The following is a 24,428-nucleotide window of genomic DNA, read 5'->3' on the forward strand; positions in this document are numbered from 1 at the left end:
GACTAAGGGAGCACAGGCAGCCAAACTTTCTTCCAGTTGAGCCAGTTTCTGGGAAATTCCCCAAGAAGTATTCCAGCCCTTCTGTGATGAAAATTGGAGTGTCTCTCCAATAAACAAGAGACAAGCTAGTTTCAAATTAAACTGGACTCTCCAATGCTTCAGTGCAAACTTTCTGTCTGAATGAACGTTACCAAATGGAATAGGCCCAGTTTTAACCACTGACAGTATCTAATGGAACAACTATTGACAGCTACTTATACTGAAGACATCATTGTTACCTGAGTGAGGTAAATTGTATCTTTGAACTTCTTTATGGGATCTGTGCTCTGGGGAAGCTTGAAATGATGCCCAATCTGTTGAAGCATCTGATCATTCCCATTTTCATGGTGTTGTCGATGCAGAGAAAAATTGCTTGTGTAGGACCAGTCCTCAGTGGAGGAAACCTTTTAAAAACCACAAAAGTAAGAGATCAGAATGAAAAGGCAAAATGCGCATTTAATGACTCACAGGATATTCAGGAAAGGATATCCATTACAGCCTGCTGACATCATCCAAAACCTTTAAAATTGCTAGTATTTTTCTATAGTGCCTCATGCAAGGATTTTGAATCAATAACACCCTTTGCTTATGCTCCTTGTACAAATAAATGAAAACAGGCATTGCTGTTGAACCCAGAAGAGCAACGTTTGGCTCAACAGCATTTAACTTATTTGTCCTAAGGTTCAGTTTGGCCATGGGACCTCAGAGGTTTGCTTGCATCCATAGTAAATCAGAAACACCCTAGATTAAGATGGAAGAACGCACTTTAGTCAAACACATTTAGGCATAAAAGTTAGACAAGTTAGTAGCACTATAAATTCTATTAACGTATATATTTTCAAAACTTGCCTCTGAAAGCAAATGATCATAAAACACTTTTTTTCAACTAACGACAACAATGCCGCATAGCTCACACAGTTATTATTGTCAAGCTTTCACTGTAATTACAATCTCTATAAAATCTTTTTATTTAAATTTGTTCCTTTTTGGGCTGGACTGAATAATTTTCATTGTTATTAATACGGATGAATGTAATGATTATGTCTCGGATAATCTCCTTTGCCCAGCAAACTGAAAGGAACATTCTGAACTCCTTTTAGTTGCATGCACGAGTATCAACATGACATTCATCTCTCTGAACAAATGGACAAACATCGTGGTATGTCTCTGTTCCAACTGGGTAAGTAAGATAGAACATACAATACCTAAATTTAACAGGAGACAAAACCAAATCCTCTTATATGCAACACATAAAGAAACAAATTATTTAAGTGAAAGAAATTAGTAAAAATGACAAAAAATAATACATTTTAGAATTCAGCACAATTCAGCATTTGTCACGTTTCTTCTGTTTCTAAATGAACACATATCCTTAGACACAGCAAAAGGAAATAGATGTTGGCAATTGTTACTAAGCTACATATTAAGTAGAATTACTATTAAAATTAATAGTCTCATCACAATCTCTCATCTAAACTTGGCTCCTCTTGCAACATCAAGGTAAATATATTGAAAGCTGAGGAGGGCAACAGTCTTGTTTCACCCCCTCCCTCCAGACTAGCACACACCTCTATCCCACCTGTGCCACACCACACCTCACAATGTATTATCCCAACTCCAGTTCGGATGCTGTAGTTTGTTGGGAAGCGACTCGTTGCCATCACTAAATGAGAGCAGAAAGGACAGTAAGGTGTGGAAGCCCAGCATTACCTTTTCGATTGTGCTGAAGGAAGGCCAGGATTGAAATCCATATTCTGAAGCAAAACGAGTCTTCGGATACACTGTCCAGTTCCAGCAGTCATTGCTGTAGTCATAAAAGTGAGTGTCACCATAATGAGTATCATAAGGATTCTGGGAGAGCCAACCTTCTTTAACTGACTCCAAGCCATTGGTGGGACTGGATGCAATAAAAGGACGACTCTTATCTTCCTGAGATTTAAAAAAAAAAAAAAAACAACAAACATAACAAAACAAAACCACAACCCCCTCACAAAGTGATTGGATTTTATCATCAGAATACACAGACCACATTTTGCAAAGGGGGGTGGCGTGGGTGGGGAGAACATGCCTTTTCCAAATTTCTGAGTCACCACCTAGGAAACATTCCCCTTTGTGTCCTGACATTCATCATCTTTACTTGTTTAATTAGCTTCTTATTTATGTTCTTGGAGGACAGCTGGGCACGATATTGCTTGTTCTGCTGTTCTAAGGGATTCTCTCCTCACATCAGGAAATTTTCTATCTTTATATGCTTCTAAATTCTTAATGAAAGCTATTTAAAGTGTGCCTCGTGAAAAATAAACTCAAGGAACATTAATATTTGAGTACTGTGACTTCTTTATGGAAAATCATTACTTTTGCAGTGTTTTTGCAGGAATAGGGCCATGATTTTCCGCTTTCTTATTAAGCAGTCACCTAAATTTAGTCCTAACAAAGCCAAGGTATTCTGCCACTAATGCTTGCATGATAGCATTGCAGGTTATTGTCATTTTGGCTGGCTCTGCATATTAAGATAGATGAGACCATAAGAAGGGTTGCATTTCAAATTGTTCAGAGCTGCTTTATTTATAGCCTCAGTAGATCTAGTATACTAAATCTTTTAGTAGTACCCTACAAAGTACTGAAGGAATCCTTTTGCAGGTGTAATTCATTTAGCACCCTATTTGTAGTAAGATAGAGCCCTGAGTTAGTTACCAGTCAGAAGTTAGAGCAATTGCTCCAATACAGCAAAGCACTTAATGTGCTTCAATTTAAGAAATAGTCCTGTTCCCCTGTATGGGGGGGGGGAATAACATCAGTAATTAACAATTAACTGAAACAATTTGCTACAGGATATCCTGGATTCCCTGAAGTCTTCAGCTCAAACTTTTGAGGTACTTTTAAGTTACACAGTCCAGTTCTGCTAGTAGTTACAGGTTTCCTCAGCTGGCTTGTATTACACAGGACCTGAAATTATTTCACTATATGGTTCCTTCTGGCTCTCAAAATAGTTATTCTGTGGGTTTAAAATAAAAGAGGGTCCATCTTGGACAGCAACGCTGCACAGGTGAACCATAACTAAAAAACAGCATCAAGCCAGAACATCTCACTTTGCTGCACACGCACTAGCCATCCAACTCATGTAACTAATCACAGAAACACCACAGCATACCTTTACAAACAACTCAGTTTCAAAAAACCTAACTGAAATACAGAAATCTAGAATCAAGATGTTAAGCAGGAATATAAGACACCGTTACCATTTAGAGTGTATAACTGCCCTCAAGAGCGGGATCCTTTTCAGCAGGTTCTTTCAAACCTGGCCTCATTTTTATTGTTTCCTCATATCTCAACTCTTCCAGTAGAAAGGCATTCTAAATTCTCAGAGTACAACTACTCCAACAATGTCAGTAACCTCCAATAACAAGCAATAATATTGCTGTCACCTACATACTGAATGCCTCTCTTAGCAGAGAGAAACTTCAAGTCACGAACCTCATAACATGAAATGTATCTCATCCTGAAAAGGACAGAGATTAGATTAAAACTATCATACCCTGAAGTCAGTAAGATTATACTATACAAGGGATAACTGCATAAGAAAAGGCCAGTAGCATTTTTAGGTTAACAAAAAACTCATACTCCTGTTGAAGAAGGAAGCTCTAACAAGCTTCCAAAACCCTTACAGCATTTTGTCTCCTAGCTAACAGGGGAGTTTAGAATACTCACCTGTGGTTCAAGCGTTGTTTGTTAATCCCTATACAGTTATGCGACATCAATTTGGGACTTTCAAATCAACTTCACTTTACATACACATATAAAAGTTAGTTAAAAGCAGATTCCATTAAATAACAAAGAACTGCACTACTTCTAGGAGGAGAAATAAAACTACAAAAGCTGTGCAAAACAGGTCGTACCAAATCACAACAGACTTCATCACAGATTCCAGGTGCTTCTGGTCTGCATGCTCACAGTTTAAGTCTTATCTCAAAATATTTTATTTTGCCTTCAACTACTGTAAAATATCATTAGTCTATTTTTCAAAAACACACAATATAATGACTACACAGCATGAGGACAATATTTAGTATAGCTTTTGTTTAACCTGTCTAAGCCAAAAAACTTAAGTCAAATACTGGAAGAGCACACTGAAGAAATAACATCTTTATCAATTTCTTCAACTGCTATTAAAAGGCCTGAGGGTTGTTAAATCCTTCTTACAGTATCCTTCAACAAAATCAGGACAAAGGAAATCTGATCATCTAGATTAATTAATTAATGGGTGAGTTGATTTTTGCCCACTGGAAGTGAAGGCATTTGTGGAGGTATTAAAAATAGGAAGGAAAAAAGAAGCAAGATCCACTACATTTTCAGGTCTTCCTTTACATATCACAAAATGCTAAAGATGTAAGTAATTTTTTGGTTTGTTTTACTTTGAGGATAACCCTTAAGTTTAGGGAGTTGTTTACAAGAACTTGGAAAGTGCAATTCCTCAATAATGTGCTGTTTTTCATTTAGATGTTAAAAAAAAACCCCAAAAAAACACCCAAGTTGTTCAAATTGCAAACATTAAAACCTTTTTCCAAGCCACATCCTCCTACAATTTCTTGAGATCACTTACAGTAAGAACTATTTCTCGGATGTTCTTCACATAAAGCATCACGTAGTCTTTGATATAGACTTCTCTGTCAGCATAAGGTATGGAGAACCAGTTGCTTGCAATTGCTGCTTCATTTTCATTGTTACCACTCCACAGAATAATTGATGGATGGGATTTTAAACGCCTTACCTGAAATAGAACTTAGAGTTTCAGAAGTCAAGCAAAATTACTTCTTTTAAAAATAATTTAAAAAAAAAAATTCACTTTATTACTACTTGAATTACAAGTCCACTTGCATATTATATATGCTGAGCCTACAATTTCTGATTTTATCCACACTGTTCACTATTGCCTCAGCTCTCCACTATGCTCAAGCTTTTGTAATACACGCTTACAGAGGGGCAAACTTTTAATATGCTGGCATATACCCACCATATGCACATGTGTACCTCCATCCTCACCTACTCAGCCACATGAGAGGTAAATTCTGTGCTAAGGCATGCTGCAATCATTAGAGCTCACTCTCAGTGAACGCTCTTAAAACATCCTCGAGAAGAGGGCACTTTGGACATGAGGAGGGCCTGTACCTCTGCTTGACTGTCTACTCCTGCAAGTAAGTTAAAAAGGATTTAGCAAGGTTATATTTTGTGTCTGCTGCATAAAGGTACTCTAACAAACACTTCCAAATAAGCATTTTTTGAAAGCTAACTTATACACTCAGCCAATTAAATACAAGTAATGGGAAATACAGCTTTGACCCACAAACAAAATACCTGATGAGAAACTTCTGCTCTTACGGATTCTAAATAATTCTGGTCAGTTGGATATAGCGCACATGCAAACATAAAATCCTGCCAAATCTACAGGGAAAAGGAAAGAAAATATTAAAGAAGTGTTAGCAAATCATTTTACAAACATGAAAAAAAATACATGGTTATTGCGATGTGCATTCCTTTGTTCAGACAGAAGTTATCTCAAAAACAATTAAACCGAAATGTTCTATTTGTTATTCTTGGAAAGCACCACCAAAACAATCACGTCCTCCATGGGGTTCAATATGTGGATACTCCACTGTGATTTTCCTCAATATCAGAGTTACAAAATATTTACCCTTAGGAATCAGATCCTGCCAGCATTCACCGATGAGTGGAATACTACTCAGTAGATGGAGGTCAACAAGTTTCAATGGAATAATTTGAACCCATGCACTGCTCAAACGCGAATGTGGGGCAATCTCCAGCTGAACAGAACAATTTTGTATTTACTACTTTGCAGGTGTAACACCAAATCCCCATTACTTATTAAAAAGAGAGAGTAATTCTTCTGACATGGTATCAAGCACGTTTAACAGATGTTCAAGTGTACTTGTTAACAAGACACTTCCACACCAAATGTGTAAACTGATCTTAAAAAGAGTAAATCTTACCCAGTTAGAGGGGCAGAAACAAACTAAATCCTCTAACACCACAGTGATCTTTCTCTTGAAAGATCAAGTAGATACCACTAGAGAACAGCAAGCCTTTCAATTCAACAATGAACTCCATTTGTACCTTGAAGGAGAATTACAAAAAAAGGGGAAAGGAAGAAGCCCAATGAGATGGGTAAGATTTCTTGTTTTACCTGTTTTTTTTAATTGCTGTAACTTTGAGACTCCTGATGGGCTATCTCAAATGTTAATGGAAAGATCTCTGAAGAAGCACATTAACCCAAAGGAGTTCTTAGAGGACTACACTTTTCTGAACACCATACTACATTAATAAGAGAGACAGACAGACCAGTTCCTCATACAATTGCATTTTCCTTGCAGTGAGAACATGCTTTTCCGTGACTCTTTTCAGCGTACATTCTCTAAGAAAACTGAAGATAGGGAACAGGACAGTGGGAGGTAATTGGTCCATTAATAACTGTTATACCCCTAGCACTGTACAAAAAAAGCAAAGCTAATGCTGAAGAATCATTCAGAATCCTTCGATGACGGTGTAGAGTCAAAACTCTCTATTGAAAGAAACTTTCTCTCGTGCTTTCCCTCAGTGAGCTATCACTGTTTTTCCTTAAGCACAGTTTGACTCCAATGCACTTTTAAGCCTTTGCAAGACCATCAGAAGAAACAAAACCAAAAGCCTCCAGCACCACCCCCTCCAGAATAAGGGTCTGATTTTCTGCATCCACTTGCTATTTTGGCTGCTAAGTAAGATCTAAATCTTGCATTGAGGACTGTACGGGCACAGATCTAAGTGGCCTACTTAGGTGCCTAGTGTCAAAAATTAAAGAACTGTAAGTGCTCAGAAGCCCTGAAAATCAGGGCACCCATTCAGATGACTAAAATAGATGTAACATTTATTTTCAAGCCACACAGCAGAAGGCAGCAAGGTATCAATTCTGTTTCCTTGCTTTTTATGCTCTAGAGCAAGACCAAACACACTTCTTGGGATTTTAATACCAGATGCAACTTGGCCTTCACTCATCCAGTCACATGTTTCATCAAAACTTATTAACATGTGCCTCCAAGCTCATATAATCAAAGGTACTCATCTAGGATTATCAGTGTTTGCAGCAGGTGTTCCCCTTACAGCTACATTTATACTCAATTATAGCTTGTTCAAAATGGCCCTTTGGATAACGCCTTCCACGCTTGGCTTCAGGCCAAGTGAAATATTTTTGTTTTAAAAGTTTGAACCAAAAAAAACCCAAACCTTTTCAGCTGTTGCTATAAAGGAGAAAATACTTTTAAAAGAAATAAAATCCATTTCCACAGCAGAGAAGAGCGTGACTACCTTCTTTGGTGTTTTGATAACTCAGAGGTGGCTGAAAGCACAAAATTCAAATACAGCAGGCCTTAAATCCTCATTGAGGTCAGATTGCAAGGCCTTTGCTCTCAATCTAGGGCATACACTCAAGCACTCAGATTCTTCAGCAAGGCTATTCTCACACCAGAAAGCCCTAAACACAGCAACAGGGCCCCACAGTCTGGCTGCTGTGCAAAAATATTATTTGATCTTGTGAATAACCTCCTCCCCATGCACTACTTGTTTCACAACTATTTGAATGAGTGTTGCAAGTCCCTGTTGATGCCTACAGTCCATAAAAGTTCTTCCATCGTGCTCATCATTACAGTGTAAACATCTGCTTCCTGCGTTAAGTGACATCACCAGTACCAGTCCCTCAGCCATTCATTTCTTCTCTCATTCTTTCCCAAGAGAGCAGGGAATGTAGAATTGGGAGAGAGGTACAGTGTATAAAGGTGAGAATTTTGGTCTGAAAAGAGCTAGAAGACAGAAATGTAAAGCCACAGTCCTGTTGCTCTGATTTTGGGAAATGTAAAAGAGAGGAGGTAAAAAAAAAGACAGTGGGGAGAAAAGGAAGGGAAGATGAAGAGGAGATTCTGGGCTGGGAAGAGAAGTGGGGATGAGTGAGGAACAGAGTTGCAGTCTTAGTTACAAGAGAAAACAGAAGCTGGGGTTCTAATATAAAGTCTCGAAAATATCGTTTCCAGTTTCAACAGACAGCCTCAGTAATCAGGAACCATTCAAATGAAAACGAAATTTAAAAAAAAAAAAAATTCAGGTTGATCTGACTTCTCAGGTTGGTACTCTACCATGCCCTTTGGAAAGATAGCTAGAACTTGGGTATTAATTCTCTTATTTTGTTCATTTACAGTAGATTTTTATTTACAAGTTCTTGTCAGTTTTTAAATAAGTGTTCTGTGTTTCTTGTTTTTACCATTATTCCTATTTCATCGCAAATATCATAAAATTCATCTTGCTCATATACTCCTCCTCCCCAAACCCGAAGTGCATTCATGTTAGCATCTGCTGCAGACTTCAAGAGTAGCCATAATCTGTCAAATACAAAAAGAAGATTTACAAAAGTTTTGTGAAACTGTATCACTTCGAAGTTTCTAAGGTTATACCAAAAAAAACCCCAAAACAACCAAACCCCCAAACATTCATCATTAGCAAGCGATGTAAGACTTGTAACTCTGATAGAAACCATACTATTTTGATACCTTCTAAGCCTGCATGTCTGGACAGAGCTCTCAAACAGCAATTTTTTGTGTGTGGGAAAAGTTACTTGATCCTGTCAACACTTATGAAATACATGGAGTGACCCATGCAAGTAAGCGCTCTGACAGAAGTATAGGCAGGACCAGATTTAGAAATTTTATTAATCAGGTTGTTCTTGTCTCCTTAGATATTATTTGCTTTAAATATCAATCACTTGAATTCAAATCCTCTTTTAAACACATTAAGAAGCAGGGAGTGAGAGGGGGAAGAGAAAGATTGAGACTCTGAATCTCAATTTTAGGGATTCAGGATCCATTAATTTTTCCTTAATCATGCTGGCAGCCTCTAAATTGCACATGAATGCACACTGCAGCACGCCCTGTTGTCCTGGTTTCCCAACTACCCAGAGCAAAGCTTAGTCAAACGACAGCGTGGCCCTCATCCCCCCTGCATCTCTGCAGCGCTGGGTCATCACAATCCAAGAAGCCTGGACCAGAGGTAGAAAAAGGGAGAGAGGCTACTATGCACTGATGTCTCCCCGCACGAGATGGGTTAGGTCATGGCTGAAGTGCACTTCCTCTGAGTACCAATGAACATGTCCCAGGCAATAGGATCAGACAACCTGAGGATCATCCCTAAAAATACCCGGAAGGCCAATAACCTGTGGAGAGCAAACAACCACCTTCCCATGAGTTATTGTACTTACATGCCCTGAACACCATTCAAATCTATTAATGTTAATTAAGCCCTAATTCTGAGGCCTCCAACCCACAACAATTAGTGCCCTACCTTGAAAGGAGTTCCACTCGCTAATGCCACCCTTTGATAGAGGGCAGACAGAGAATCAGGAGGAGGAAAACATAATCTTTTCTCCTTAGAGAACATCAAATGTGGCTTACCTGTCATAGGTCACTCTGTCCTGGAAAGAATCTGCTGGAATCCAGTTCGAGCCCTTAACGAAAATGGGTCGGCCATTGATTCTGAAGTAGAAACTCAGACCCGGTGAGCCAGGAATAGGCTCCTGAACAAGTTCTACTGTCCGAAAATAGGCCTGTGTAGACATGAAACTTAGATTTAAAGCAGACAAAAATAAATTAAAACAAAGAAAACCATTACAAAATTGATTCAGCTGAACACTAACAGCTTAGAATTTGTCAAGGAGTCAAAAGACTTGGTCTCATCTCTAAATTCCTGCTCAATTAAAACACACTGTAACAGGGCTAAAAAGAATCCTTCCGATAAACCTGTTCACTTTTTAAAGTTACTATCACATTAAGAGAGAGAAAGCATGCACAAGTGACCGTGCATGTGAACACATGTATATATGTAAGAGACAGGTGCATGCTTGCTTGCTGCAGAATTTGGTCAGAAGTCCAGCTGAGGACTACAGTAGTTGCATTAGATCAGACACACCATTTAATCTGCAATTTTCTCCTTACAGAAGGAGACTGCAGCAGCTCAGCCGTAAGTCTTGTCCCTGAATGCCTAGCTTCAGATTCATCCAGTAAAAGCAAAAATCTCCTCCTTCTGCTGCCCTGAAATGATACTTTTTTAATAGGTGTAGCAATTAAAGAGAAAACGACACGCATGCAAACACAAATGCTGGTTTGGAAGTGAAGGCCCCTCTGATCATCGCAGCTGTGTTTGAACAGCATGATCAGCAGTAAGGCTTCAGAGAGATCAGGTCAGCTAAATAACCACTAACTCTGTGTAAAGTATTACAGGTCATTCCAGATAAAAGTTTGGCTTCTGCTTGAGATGTGCCTTTACAGCTGCTATTTCAGCCTAATATCTGGTATTGTGTACTGCAGATGCTGAAACAAGAAAACATTCCTCCAATCTGCTGCAGCTGGAAGAAGAGTTCTCAAGAAACCATTCTGGACATTTTCTTTGCCTTTCAGTCAAAGCAACAATGCTGTTCTGAGGGGTATCCTGATTGCACCGACATAAACACAGCCAACGCCACGCTCAAGAGACAGCAGCAGGTTGACTGCAATATTACCTTGCACTGACCCCTTGCTTGTAGAGCTGTCTTCCCCACCTGCCATGGGGCAGATGTGGAACAGCTGCCATGTTAGGTTCCTACACAGCTGCAAAGTGTTACAGAAAACACCTCTTTCAAGGAGGCTTTAGACTTCTTTTTCTCCTGCATCCTTGTTCCAATTCAACTTATCTAAGCCAGAAAACCCTTTTTCTTTCTGGTACCTGTTGCTCATTGTCATAGGGAGATAACTGGGAAATTAAATAAAGTGAAGGAAAGCTAACAGCAAATTTCAGCCAACTCACATCAAGCAGTAAGTTTGTGTCAGAAGGGGCAGGAACCCCATTTTTCTAGACTACCCCTAAGATAGCAGCCACTCCTCCCTCAGATGACTATTTGCTATACCTTTTCAAAAGGTCAGCTTGTAGAGTACAGCCTGTTCTCTCTCTGCCAGGAGCTACAGTTGAGACAAGTACCTGTCAGTGAATCAGGCTAAAATTAACCTAGTTAAGTGCAAGTGATATACCTGTCTTTACCATAAAATGCAATTCTTTATTTCACATACCAGACAAGGCTGAAGTTCAAATGGGAAATGACAAATCCCACTGTGGGACTGTGTTTTTTTAAACTTTCAGCTTATTAAAAATCATACAGATAGACAGAAAATTATTTCTAGTGGTAGCGAAAATCATTGCTTTTTTTGCTTCCTCTTTGGTGCTTCTTAGTCATCTGGACAATTAATAATTAAACACCTGGACAACCTAGATGCACAAGTGGAAGCCACAGATCACTGACCTCAAACTAAACCACTCTGCATCATGGCAATGACCAAAACACAGAAACTGAATGAATAAAAAAAATAAGACTTGCCCCAAGTCCTGCAGTGTTTTACAGTGTTGCCCCAGGGACAACAGTGGATTAGCGGCAAGTGGGGCTCAGCATCCGTACCACTAAAGAAATTCAAAGCTAGGGAAAAAACTAAAGTCAGACCGCTGAGAGGACATTTCAGACTCCCTGTCCAGTATCTCTGTGCACATACATGTGCCGAGGACAGCGTTTTTCCTGCATTTTTTCTACTGTGATTCCGTTGCATGCTGGGTTCATTGAATATAGACCAGCATGACGAACTTAAAATTAAGACAAGAGTCTTATACCCATTCCTAGAATTTTGCAGATCTATTTTAACATGAGCAGTTGAATTTAAAAAATAACCAGTATTTCACACAACTTTCATGATCATCCTAACTACTGAAGGCTACAAAAGAAAAGCTACATTACGAGTACTACACTAGCAAAAAGTTCTGACCTTCCTCTAGTGAATTCAATTACTTGGAGAAAAACTCCTCAGTCTCCAGTGTAGCTCTTTTTTTGTGGCACAAAATGGACTGGGATTTACAGCTGGGGCTTCCCAAAGTGTTTGGGAGGTCCTCTTAATGGATGTCATCAGGCAGGTTGGGACTGTCTCAGAGTGTATTTGTAATGGAGTATTTGTATTACTAACAGAAGTAACATGATATTGCTTTATTCATGCTGAAGTGGAACTCATGCAACTGGCCAAATCCAAGGCAATCTGAGAGGCTGAAACATCCAGGCAGGACCACCCACACAGCAGGAGCAAGAGGAAAAGCTCCTTAGCCCTATCTCACATTCCCAGGCCTCCAGGGTCCGGCACCTTTGTGTTCCCACTCCTTTCCTCCCCAGGAGCCCACCCAGCTCTTCCCGTTCCTGCAGCAGCTTCCTTCTGCCTTGTAGGATAAAAGAAGAGCAAGGGGAGACAACTAGCATCTCACATGCTTGGTTACGTGCCTTTTCGGCTACCAAGACCTTGGCCACCTCGAAATCTGGCCGACAGACCTTGCTGCCTGAGTAGTGAACACTTCTCCCAGTCCTGGAGCACACAGAAGAGGCTCTCTAGCCACAGATACCTGTCTTTTTAAGTCATATACAAAGGCTTTGTACCCAGTTAAGTGACCTGTGGATCACATTTGGCATTCCCAGATTTAGCAGTAAGAAAAGTAATAGCGATGAAAATGCCTAGAGCCGAAATAAGATCACAGAACACCCCAGTGACCTAACAAATTAGCACACAGCATGAAAGCAGTGTGAAAACTACAAAGCCAAAAGGAAAGACTTCTGGAAGTCATGCTAAAAGGCCTGGAGGGGAAAGAGGGTGTAGAGGGAAGGAGGGAAAGACAGCTAGAGGTTAAGATAAAGTAGTCTAATGAAGTCAAAAACTCTGAATACAGTGTCAAAGAAACTTCCAAGTACTAAAATAGTCTAATGAAATCAAAAACTCTGAATACAGTGTCAAAGAAATAAGCATACAGAAAGATGAGGAAACAAAATCATAAAGCAAACAAATGCCTCATGAGGCAATGGAAGAGGTAATGAATTCCTTGATGCAGGCAGAGCAAGAAGAAAAGCAACTTCTCAATAGCAAACAGGACTGGATAGAGCCTCCCTCAAGAAAACTAGTTTCATTCCGAGATATTTTCTGGCTATGACTTTGTTTCATATTATCCCAAGAAATAAAACCAAAATATTCAAAAAGTATTTGAACCAAAGTATTCAAACAGAAAAACAAAACCAAATCAAACCAACCCTGCCCTGGATGTTGGCTTTATTCTGTTTTGGTTTTCTGCTACTCTCAACAGGAGCGAGTAGGTACTTCCCTCAGCCAAAGAGGTTCCCAGCACAGCTGGCTAGAGCTCTACAGAGCTCCCACAAGTACGTACTGGAAGGCTACTCAGAAATTTTCCCAAAGGATTAGTTAATGTTTTGGACACTACTCTCACATGTCAGAAAACAGAAAGTAATCCAAGCTAAGGGTAGCTGAATCTGACATAAGACCAAACTGTTTTTCCACATATACAGTTCTCGCCGTTTAGTTTTCATCGGTCCAAAGTTATGTAGATGGTCATATGGAGACAAACCACTTGTGAAATCTCACCTCTATTTTTTTCTTTTTAAAAAGAGGGGTGGGAAATGTATTCCATCTGAATAAAGTACTCAGTGGACAACAGAACAACAGCTTTCAGGAACATTTATCTCTGATTTATCTCTTGAACTACTCAAAGTTCTTATTAAGCCATATGAATGTTGCTATTCAGTCCTGCTGACATGAGAGCAAATTGTGCTAGAACATGAAAAACTGCCTATAGAGCCTTTTTCCACTTGTACAGCTCAGGGCAGGGGGTGGCAGGAACCGGGGGTGTGTGTCTATCAAAATCCAAGACAGACCTTCACAGAACACATGAAGACAGACTAGAATTTACACTATGAATCTGTAAGAGTTTCATATGCTGGTTAATTTATAATACCCACTGTGTGGTGCATTACAAATTTTTTTCCCCCTTAAGGAGAAAAAAAAAAAAGGCTTCTGAATATCTTTCGTAGACCATGAAGTCCCTATGATCATATGCCACAGGGTTCTGTGAAATACCCTGATGCAACTACCCAAGTGGAATCAATTAGTTTTCCTATCATTGTGCAGTTTTCACACAGTAACAACAGAATTTTCCTTCTCACAGGCTTTATAGCCATATTTCCTACAAAGTTTTTCCAAGCATAATATGCTGTGTTTATTTGATGGGGTTTTTTAATTGTTTCCAAATCAAATCGCTAATAACAGCAAAAAATTATTATTATGACCTCATAATCAAACTAAGGACTAGCCCTATAAAGACTAGGACTCCACAAGTTACTGCTTTTCATAGGATTTTTCATATGAACAAATGTTACAGCAAATAGCAGTTTTAGATGCCTGGTAACCAGATTAGTTTTTAGTGAAGCAATACACATCAGAACCACCTAATAAATGTATAAATTTATTTGGCTGTTTCCACATATTGATGGCATAAGGAGCCCAGTCTAATTTGTATGGTTTTTTTAATGGACAATTGAAAATTACCTTTTCTAGGCTTCTTAGTAAAAAGAAACAGATAATTATACAGCCAGTGTGTTGCAGGAATCCTTATGGAAATATCCCTGAATATTACTTTCATAGTCATATTTAAGGTATTACCTCTTCTTAAACCTGAAGCACACCTATCACATTCTAATAAATGAATGTATGTTAGCTTTTTAGAAATGTGTCTATCCCACAAATTTTTTAAAAATTGAATTAATAAGAAAAATTTCAATAACAGACCTTCACATAATCTATAAAAATCTAAAAGGGTTTTTCAGTGCATGATACAAATACAGCAGCATGATATATCAAATTTCAAAGTGCTTTCTTTCGTAAGATAGAAAACTTAAGAAGTAAACATCTTTTTCTTTCTGAGGTTTCCAACTAACTGTAAGCCACCTTCCAGCCTGAATGCAATTAAAGGCGTCCGTACAGGCTAAGGCTACCAGGATACAGGCAAACATACATTATGACATTAAAAAAACCTCTCATTTTTCATTAGCATTTTCACAGGCATGTTACAATCCAGCAAAATATTTAAGAGCTCTAGATACCTGCTATGCAGAGCAGATGTCCTAACAGTAGCAATGCAATACCAGCTGTAGTCAAGCCAAAGGGCTCACCTTTGAAAATTTCTCAATCTGGTATCCTGCCTCCATGCTGAAAGTTGTTGTCATGTTGTATCCAGTTTGCTTTCCATGTCCATTTGGCCACCAAGCCTCTACTGCAGAGCTCTTGAACGTAAAAGAGAGAAAGTCAGAGCAACGTGTGTAACACAAGGCACAAAACTCACCTAGAGGCTCAGCTATCTTTGACTGAATTACCACAAGTCTAATGAGTTTTTGTGCCTCAGCTGAGCCATGGTAACTAAGATCTCTCCAGCTGCAACTCTGAGGTGAAAATTAGTTGATGTCTCCAGCTGCAGCTCTGAGGTGAAAATTATTTAAAGAGAGAAGTATGATTTTTTCCACCGAAGTCCAGGCTATCACTTCATCTTGTGTCCATGACAGGCCATGAGTACACATACATGTGCAGGCACATGTCTAGCTGCTACCCCTCAGCTGAGGTCCATTGACAGAATATTCCTCCAAAGGTCAAATATTTGTGTCAGGAGTAGACATTGTTCACTAGCCTCTCTATCATACCCCTCCTCTCATCAACCCCTTTATCTATCACATACAACATTCAACATACAGAGGTGACACTTTTCAATTTTGACTTTGGTAACATGTGATCATACTTACTGCTTCACTTACGTCAAGCTTTAAAGTCAAATTTTAAGTTTCATTCTTTCTTTTCAGTGTTTTCTGCTTTTTCTCTATGCTTCCTAATCACGTCATTAGTACTCCGTAATTTCTACAAACATAAAAAACCTACTTCCAGGAAGACAGAATGATTTCATTTTCTCATTTTTCTAGTCACAGAGTAATATTTACATCTTTATTCGAGCAGGCTACTTCTGCCGCTCAATCCGATTGCCAACATTTGCCAGTTGAGTGCACAACACAAAAATCGTGGAAAGCAAGCAATAATGCATGCAACCAAACAATGGAGGGATCAGCACTGAATAGAGTCATGTAAGGAGCGCCTCAATCTTTTCAAATAAAACGAGGCCAGAGAGCAGCCCAACAATATGTTTTGCTGTAGCCATACTTGGACACGATCGTGAACGTATCCACTAACATTTCAGCTTCCCCCATGCAGAATTATCAATACTGCTTGTGCAGAAGTACTAATCTGTGTTGCACGGATACAAATGGAAGCACAAAATCAGCGTGCGCATCAACAACAAGGGAGTGTTTGGAGCCGCCTGGCACGGCTGGAGTGTCTCATTGGCCGCTAATGATGTCACCCCCACGCTCACCATTAGCTGATAAGCAAAATGCTGTAATATTGGCAACACAGCACTTTGTGTGGCAATCGCTGGAAGACTGCTATGCATCTCGAGTGATGTGCACCACTCAAACACCTACTGACTTCACAACAAAATCTGCAGTAAGCTCTCAACTAGAAATAAATTTCTGATGAGGTCTCGCTATTGAACATGCACCACGCAAGTCTGTCATACCCAGTAAGGGCTCCGTTAGGCTTATCGATACATGAGAACACATTGCAGGGCTTCTTGTAAAATCAGCTGATGTGAATTCCTGCAGCAAAGCTTTTTGTGTACAAAGAATACTAAAACACTGTTGCCTCTGCTCTGGAGGAAGTGCTTCTCACAAACTTCCAGTCATACTCCTCTAACAGATTTCTTCTGAGGCTGGGGGTGGGGCAATTAAATAAATCAAAATCATTTTTGAAGTTTCACATTGCAGTGCCTGCTTAATGTAATCCCTGAAAAGGCTAAGCAGAGACTAATGGCTGTTTTAAATGAAACTGGGTATTTGTAATTGCTCATGCAACTTGCATAACTTGCATATCGGATGACAACAGTTACAAAAATCATATGTTTGTAGGCTTTTATGCTTTTGTGTCAAAATAAAACAAAGCACATAAGTATGCAAGTCACTGAGTGTGCATACTAGAACATAAATACCCTGCTTGCCTTTAACATATGCTTTTTCTCCACTCAAACAACTGACAAGAGAACTTGAGAATACACGCATAATGCATTCAAACTGGGGAAACAAACACAGAGTTACACAGCACTAGAGAAAATCAGTAGAGCCAGTAAAATATACAAGGGCTTGAGGGCTGACCCTCAAACATTATTAACCGCCAGAATTGTCAGAAGCCCCAGATTCCCGCTCACAGCACATCGCTCACCCACAAATCTAACCGTGCCCTGTGGCAGCGAAGCAGACGGCAGCTCCTGTTAACACCGTTGGCTCCGGTGAAGAACGCCATCGGCCGCTGCCCCTGCCAGGGCTCCCCCCCTGCCCACGGGCCTGGGCCTGCCGCTCTCGGGTTCGGTTCTGCCCTGTCAGCTCTGCTAGGTCCCTGCTCTCTGAGCAAGAAGCCAAGACAAAGATCATGCTTCTTTTTGCCACGCTGGGCTCACTGCCGAAATTCAAGACACCTACCTATTTGTCAACTACTACAGACACACTGATTTTCTTCATCTCTCAAGCCTATATATCTTAATTACACCCACATGATAAAACTCAAGTTTCTAAAAAAACACAAACAAAACAAATTCTATAGAAGTTAAATAATGTTGGAGATTTAAGTCTGCCACCAGGTAGTTTCCCAACACCCTCTGAATGTAAGCAGACCAATTCTTTCCTCTTTCATCACTGGGGTGTATACCAAATTCATCATTTTTCAATTGAGTTCTCTCCTCATCAGAGCACCCTTTACCTCTGTAAAATACCTCCTGAGTTTGTCTACCCAAGGGACTACAAGCCAATGCAAGGAAGTACTACTCCACAAAATTTCCACCAGCCTTACTGCCAGACAAGTTCTTTATAGGGGTCTTTCGCTTATATTTACCTGAAAGAGTATCTACTGAGAGGTTTGAGGAGTGTTTCCTCTCATTCCTGGGAGAACTGTGCATATTGTAATATATTCTAGTTCCAGTCAGTCCAGTAAAAAATAGCGTGGGAGACAAGATACCTGCTGCCAGTTAAGTGAAGCGACACAGGGTATCCAAAGGTTATCTACCTGAACAGCTCATTTAACAGTGGCTGGTGATGATGTGATCTTTTTGTTTTGCACTAAGGGAAAGGCTTCATCTTTTTGACGCTGAGCTATGTAGCCCCACAGACATCAATTTTTAGAGAGGAAAAGAACTGTTCTCCTATCCTGCAAGGGGTACAGAACTGTTGTTAAAGACAGGGACACAGTAAGGAAGGAGAGGGAGGCCCAAAACTGGCACGGAGGCAGAAAGACACACTGGAAACCAGGGGAAACATTCTGGAGTTGGCTAGCGTTCCACACACACCTCCTTACCTTGTTGATGTTTACAAGCAGCACAATGCTGCCTTCTCCAGGTTGAAGCTTCACACTGAATGTTTGCTGCGTTTGCAATTTGGGAATATTCACAGTCACAAGACCTGCAATTGGCTTGGAGCTGACTACATCAAAAATAGACTCGATTTCAAGACTCCACTGCTGAGCACTCTTTACTAAGTGAAGGGGGGAAAAAATGGGAATTTAGGAATCGTGTTTATATACCTATTACTTAACATGATCTCTCAGCAAAGAAACAATTCAAACACCTCAGATGAAACTTAACAACTTTCAGGTTGTGTTTGAACGAGATCTACAAGGTTAATCTTGTTTAGTGCCTTTGATATCTGTGTTTACATTTGCCGACTCAGAAGAGAACTATGCAATATGATTTATGACCTATAACTCTCTCTTTTTTCCATTCAAAAGCCATCCAGGGTATTTTTCAGAGTTCTGTACAAAAGTCAGAGCCCATGACACCAGTCACTTCATTAGGAAGGACTTTTTTCCCCACCAACTCCCATAGACATTATATTTGCTTTTAGTCAGCACTTGTATGAACATGGTACTCTTTGGGAAAGATCGTAATCACAAGGCAGTACAATCACTTTTGTGGATGAAACAAAAACAGTATTAACAGAAAACGAGCTGAATTCATCCCAGAGTCACTAGACAAAATGAATGGAGTTATGCTGGGGATGAATTGGGCCCATTGTGTCTAGACTTGACAGGCTGTATCTTTATGTCCTTTCTGCCACCGAAGTGTGGTGGAGGAAACAAGTTAATGACTTCCCCGAGATCTCTCTACAGTTATCTCATCCAGTCCTCTCCTTTACAGAATTTACTGAATAAGGCAAGCCAGGGTCAAGGGTACTCAAGACTAATGGGTAAATTCCCCATTAACTTCAGCAATTAAATTACCTCTACAAGCATAGCCTAGCTAATCCCATAATTCAAATATTACAGATGAACATCTAAACAAAAGTAAATAAAACAGAAAACAATGAAAACTAGAACGAAGACACATTTTGTATACACAAAATACTAATCACTTACTTTCTCTCTTTATGTATATATTCTAGCTCTCCTTCCTCCAAGAGAGAAAGAGAGCTCCCTCCAAAAACAAAGAATTACATTCAGCCCTGGTGTGATATTCACTGTCTTTTGTAGAACGAAGAGCAATGAATGTGTTCCCAAGTTTACATTACACTCAACATTACCGAGGGAAGACTCATTTTCAGAAATGTTGAAGGAGTTAAAAAAACACCCACCCCATCCCACAAAGGGTCAGCCATTACAGTGCATTCTCCCTCCCCTCCAAGGGCATACAGAAATTCCAGCCCACTCTCAACTGCATGAACTGTGGGGTCTAGGCACAGAAATCAAGAACAATGAATCTTTTACAGACTCAGTGATCAAAAGGCTATGACACCAAATCTGATGAGCAATATAACTGCATAGGCAGCTTAAATTCAAGTTGTTCATTTACTCTTTCTTTTCCAAATGTTATTATCTTTGAATACTAATAAGCTCTGGCCCTGGTTCCAAACTACTCTCTGCCGAATAAAAGGGGTTTGCTCTCTCCACTTACCCAGAGAGCAAGACTTTACCTACCAGAAGATGGAGTTGTGGGAATGTGGGAGGGACCAGAAAAGTTTTTTACGGTAACTAAATTTCAGAGAGCACACAGAGTCTGTACTGGGGCTTTCCATGGAAATTCCAGTCACGTTAATTCTAGCTAAGACCTGCAGCTATTTCAGGGAGCTTTAAAAGCAGCCAGGGAGTGACGTCTTCCTCTTTTATTCATACACAACTCTATTCCCAAGGGCTGAAATTCAACCCAGTGCAGAGGACTCACGTGCTAGCCTTTACTTCACTGAAGGCTGGGTTCAACAGGCAGTGAAAGAAAGCATGCGGGTGGTCGACAAGAGGGCATATTACCATTTACAGAAAGTTTCAACAGAAAATTAACTACTTTTGCTCAGCTGAAATGATCTTCAGGACGAAGGAGAGGAAAATCAAAGACCATGTCAAGGGAGGAAACCGGTTTGGTAAGTTAGGTAGCTGGAATGAAGGAGGCTATCCTCTCAAATTGCAGCCTTAACAAATTATCCTTGCATAGCACGACTGCTTTTCTCTCTCAGACTACATGTTGCGTCCTGAAAACTCAGTGCTCCTGAAACTCTGCTCACTGTGCATGTGTCTTCCCAACACAAAGCTAAATTCCCATAGCAGCTTTGTTTTAAATGGAGGTGAGACAAAAGCGAGACATATTTATTGGGAGTCTTGGTGAAAACACATGCCAATAAAAAAGAATTTTTTCAGAACAGGAGAACAGGGGCTAACCTCAGCTATACTACATATATTTCTGCACTTATTTGGGGATCTTCAAGCAAAAAACGATTCTGAATTCTAACATTCTTAATCACTATTGTTTGCACTGAAGTACTGTTTCAAGTCCTAAAAGGGTGTGCTGTCCTAAGAACTACACACAAAGTCATAATAAAACAATAGAACCTTTCCTAAACTGACAGTTAATTGAGCTTTACAATAAAATGGTTTGTATTCCAAAGGTGAAACAAAAAGAAATAGCAGTAACAAAGTAGACTTACCAAAGAAAGAAGTGGAAGAAAAGTAGATCAGGTGATAATGGTTATAGGCCTCAATCCTAACATCTTTCCAGATTCCTTGAGTGGGAAAAGAAGGGCCCCAGTCCCAACTAAATGAACACTGCTCCTGGAATACAGAATCATTATGTTAAAATAGCCTATTTTTCACAGAGACGTTGATGCTGTCCTAGAAACAAAAATTATTTGCTATCTAGAAATAAAACATTGCCGCACATTGAAAGATTTTTTTCAATTTTCATAAACTCAGAAAAGGCTACAGTATTTTTTCTCTTATTTCTTGACTAGAGCTCTGCTGCTAGTACCTACATGATATAAAAAAAATTTGTATTAAACATCCATGTATAGCAAGGTAACCTAAGTATAGCAACTACCGCAGCCCACCACTTTAAAAAAAATCAGTAAAGATCAAAAAAGCAAGCCAGCAGGTTTGCTGGCTCTCAATTCAGCTCTGAATTATCTTAGTTTGTAATGTCAGTATTTAATTGTATACCTAAAAGGTATACAAGGTTTTCTGCTTACCTAAAGTAAGCAGAAAACTGATGGTTACAAATGTTAAAGTATTCTAAAAGAACAATACTAAATTAAAAATCGTGGGTATATCTGAAATATTTTATCTCCTATTTTTTCTTGTAACACCACAGAGTAGTACAAGGAAAGAGATGCGTATGTCTGGTACATTTGTGTAGTTCAGTCGTGTTCACTGTTTCTCCCTTCTTTATGGTTCTTTTATATATAAACAAACAGAATAAAACCACAGTTGAGAAATAGCTTAGTTCTGGTTCTAACATCAGCATAACTGTCAGAATTATAAAATGCTGGTCAGGCAGAGAAGTACCTACACTGCTTTCCATTTCGCTGTATTCAAACCTGGTCAGACCTCTATTTAACAAATCCCTTGAAGACATCTATTCAGCTGCCCTCCAAGCTTCACACAGCCCCAGCCCCCAAAGCAAATACAATAGATCTCCTTAAAGTCTTGCACAGTGACCTACAGTTCTAAATTTAGAGACTAATAACTTACAGCCGAGGCATACTAATTTTGGCAAACCACATTGCACAAGTCTGGCCTATCCCTTGCATCGCTGGAGTCAGCCTGCCTGCCTATCAAGTTGCAAAAGAGCCTTCCAGGAAGCAAGCACTGTACCTATTTCAAGTGTGAAAACAGGGACAACACATTCTTAGAAAACAAGTCAGATTGAAAGTAATTTTCCCTTTATAAAAAATAAACAAATGAATCACTGACCGATTGTCAGGTTTCACTAATAATATTGCAGAGACTGCTCTCAGAAATAGCATGCAATAAGAACAACGCGCCTGTACCACTGAAGTACGTTACCAGTGAAAGGCTTGCGTTTTGCCACAAATTCCTATTAAGATTTAGATCCGTTTACTACACTTAATACTGAACCTCAAACGTGTAAACAGCTCTCCATTACTTTAAGATGGTAAGCTGCCAGCTTACTTTAGCAATGTCCTAGCATGTTTGTTTACTTTTAAACATGACATTGCTGCTGTTGTTGCCCTATAGTTGGAACTAAAAATGTTTCTGGAAATGTCTGGAGCAGCTTCCAAGTACAGTCAAACAACTCCGAGGAAAAGCACTAGGGTACTTTCTTACAAATTTAAAGGTATAGTTCAGTAAAGCATAAAATCATTCCTGGCCATTTTTGCTCTATAAATAAGACTACAGCTGTTTTCAGTGCCTTCTTCCTTCCAAGCTCCTCCCTGCACTGATTTCTAAGAAACACAGTGGACTCAGAAGAATTAATCAACTTTCTAAAACATAGTAAAAATAAAAGTAGCAGCAAGTAGTAATAAAGACAACATCTTAATCCTGAAGGATCTTCCCAGGATAACACAGAGTCCACGTTTCCATTAAAATATTTAAAGGAAATTACATCCAGGTTTAGATTAACAGGATCCTAGTCATTTTTTGAGGAGGACCTAAAAGGACTTTATTAAAAATATAAAAAAATAATTAACAAGATAGGCATTTAAGTGAAGACAAACATGCAAAAACACCCAAAAAGAGAAATTCCAAAATAAGATCACCTAGCCATTGTCTCTAGCTGCTGCAAAGCTACCAGAAATACATGAGATGCTACTCAAACGATAGTTTGCCTTAAGTAAGTTTTAACAGCAATGAAGCAACGTCTTAAGTCAGAGTTTCTGAGCTTCATTCATTGTACGTTACATTGTTGTTTTCACTGAATATGTACTTATAAGTCACACTTCACAACACCGTAATAAGATGAGAACAGGTCCTCCGTTAGATAATGCTTCTCGGGACATGCCAGAGCTGCTCCATATAAATAGCACAGCACATGAGCAATAGCAAACACTCACAAAGCCGCTTGGCTGAGATTTTTACAGCCTTGGCAATATACACTGGTATTTGCAACTCTATTGTCAGCATACATTGCTAAACCCACCCAGTGGATCAAAACGTAACGATTACATATTTCCCAATGTTATCCTGCTCTCTTAGCAGCAAGTCTCCTTGCTGACTCCTTGATGAAAACAGCCTTTTAAACCTTCTTATCACCTAGATATGAAGCCTAGCCTTCTTACGCCTCTTGTATTATCGACATGCTAGATTACAGGTTTCTAGGGGGGACAAGAGAAGGAAGCTGCAATGAAAAATATGCCCTACTTATAAGATGACATTGCAGGTTTCAGAGTACATCTGTAAGGACAGCACGTGGTGCATTCCTCTTTCCAAGCCTGAAGCCAGTGACAGACAATTCTGCCCCTACCTTTCTGATGAAATTAGCATGGCACTCTCCTTTCTGCACAGGTGGAGGGCACGCCGGGGGGATGCTGTATGCTTTGTGACATCTGCTCTGCTCTGCTGCATATGAAACGGCTGATAAGAAGCGGACTTCAACAAAATTGACCTCCTTGATCACGCTGGTAATATCAAAGCTCTAGGTCAAGAAAACAGAAGAAAATAATTACAGTGCCAACATTTATTTAGGAGATTTATAATCACTGCTACATTGGGATTTTAATACCATACATTTATTATTCAAAGGCATTTGAAGTACAGTCTCAACAGGCTCTCATTTTGAAGGAAAAGAAAAGCTACTTCTTAAGCTGAAAAAAGAAAATAACACAGTAACATTCTAGATAGAGGGAGATGTTCCTGGGCAAACCACTTCCCCCATACTGAGCCCCCACTGCAGGCTGCAGCACTCTGCTTGCACACAGAAGTGCCTGAAGGGTAAGGGCAGCGAGACAATCTTTACCCTCCTTCCTCTTTCAGAACTCCTCTGCATCTTTAGAAGGACACCTTGTTCCAACGCAGGAAGGTGGTCTATACAGGAGTCCTTCCAACTCATACTGTGCTGCCAGCTTACCTACCGAAAAGCACTGTGCTGCCTTTTGCAGGAAT

The 24,428-nt window shown here is 39.6% G+C and overlaps 1 protein-coding gene across 1 annotated transcript in view; it reads right to left on the reverse strand.

Moving 5' to 3' along the window:
- Positions 1 to 24,428, reverse strand: part of MANBA (mannosidase, beta A, lysosomal) — a 38,858-nt gene that overhangs the window by 12,280 nt on the left and 2,150 nt on the right. The window contains exons 3-12 of the mRNA XM_009702902.1: positions 23,791 to 23,961; positions 21,017 to 21,140; positions 18,405 to 18,580; positions 15,137 to 15,247; positions 9,522 to 9,673; positions 8,339 to 8,456; positions 5,392 to 5,478; positions 4,640 to 4,807; positions 1,750 to 1,968; positions 279 to 443 (exon numbers count right to left, since the gene is read on the reverse strand). Coding sequence (XP_009701204.1) covers positions 279 to 443; positions 1,750 to 1,968; positions 4,640 to 4,807; positions 5,392 to 5,478; positions 8,339 to 8,456; positions 9,522 to 9,673; positions 15,137 to 15,247; positions 18,405 to 18,580; positions 21,017 to 21,140; positions 23,791 to 23,961 — 1,491 coding nt within the window. The remainder of the gene's footprint in view (positions 1 to 278; positions 444 to 1,749; positions 1,969 to 4,639; positions 4,808 to 5,391; positions 5,479 to 8,338; positions 8,457 to 9,521; positions 9,674 to 15,136; positions 15,248 to 18,404; positions 18,581 to 21,016; positions 21,141 to 23,790; positions 23,962 to 24,428) is intronic.

This window comes from Cariama cristata, unplaced genomic scaffold (genome assembly GCF_000690535.1).
Source record: "Cariama cristata isolate BGI_N322 unplaced genomic scaffold, ASM69053v1 scaffold9166, whole genome shotgun sequence".
NCBI classification, from domain to species: Eukaryota; Metazoa; Chordata; class Aves; order Cariamiformes; family Cariamidae; genus Cariama; species Cariama cristata.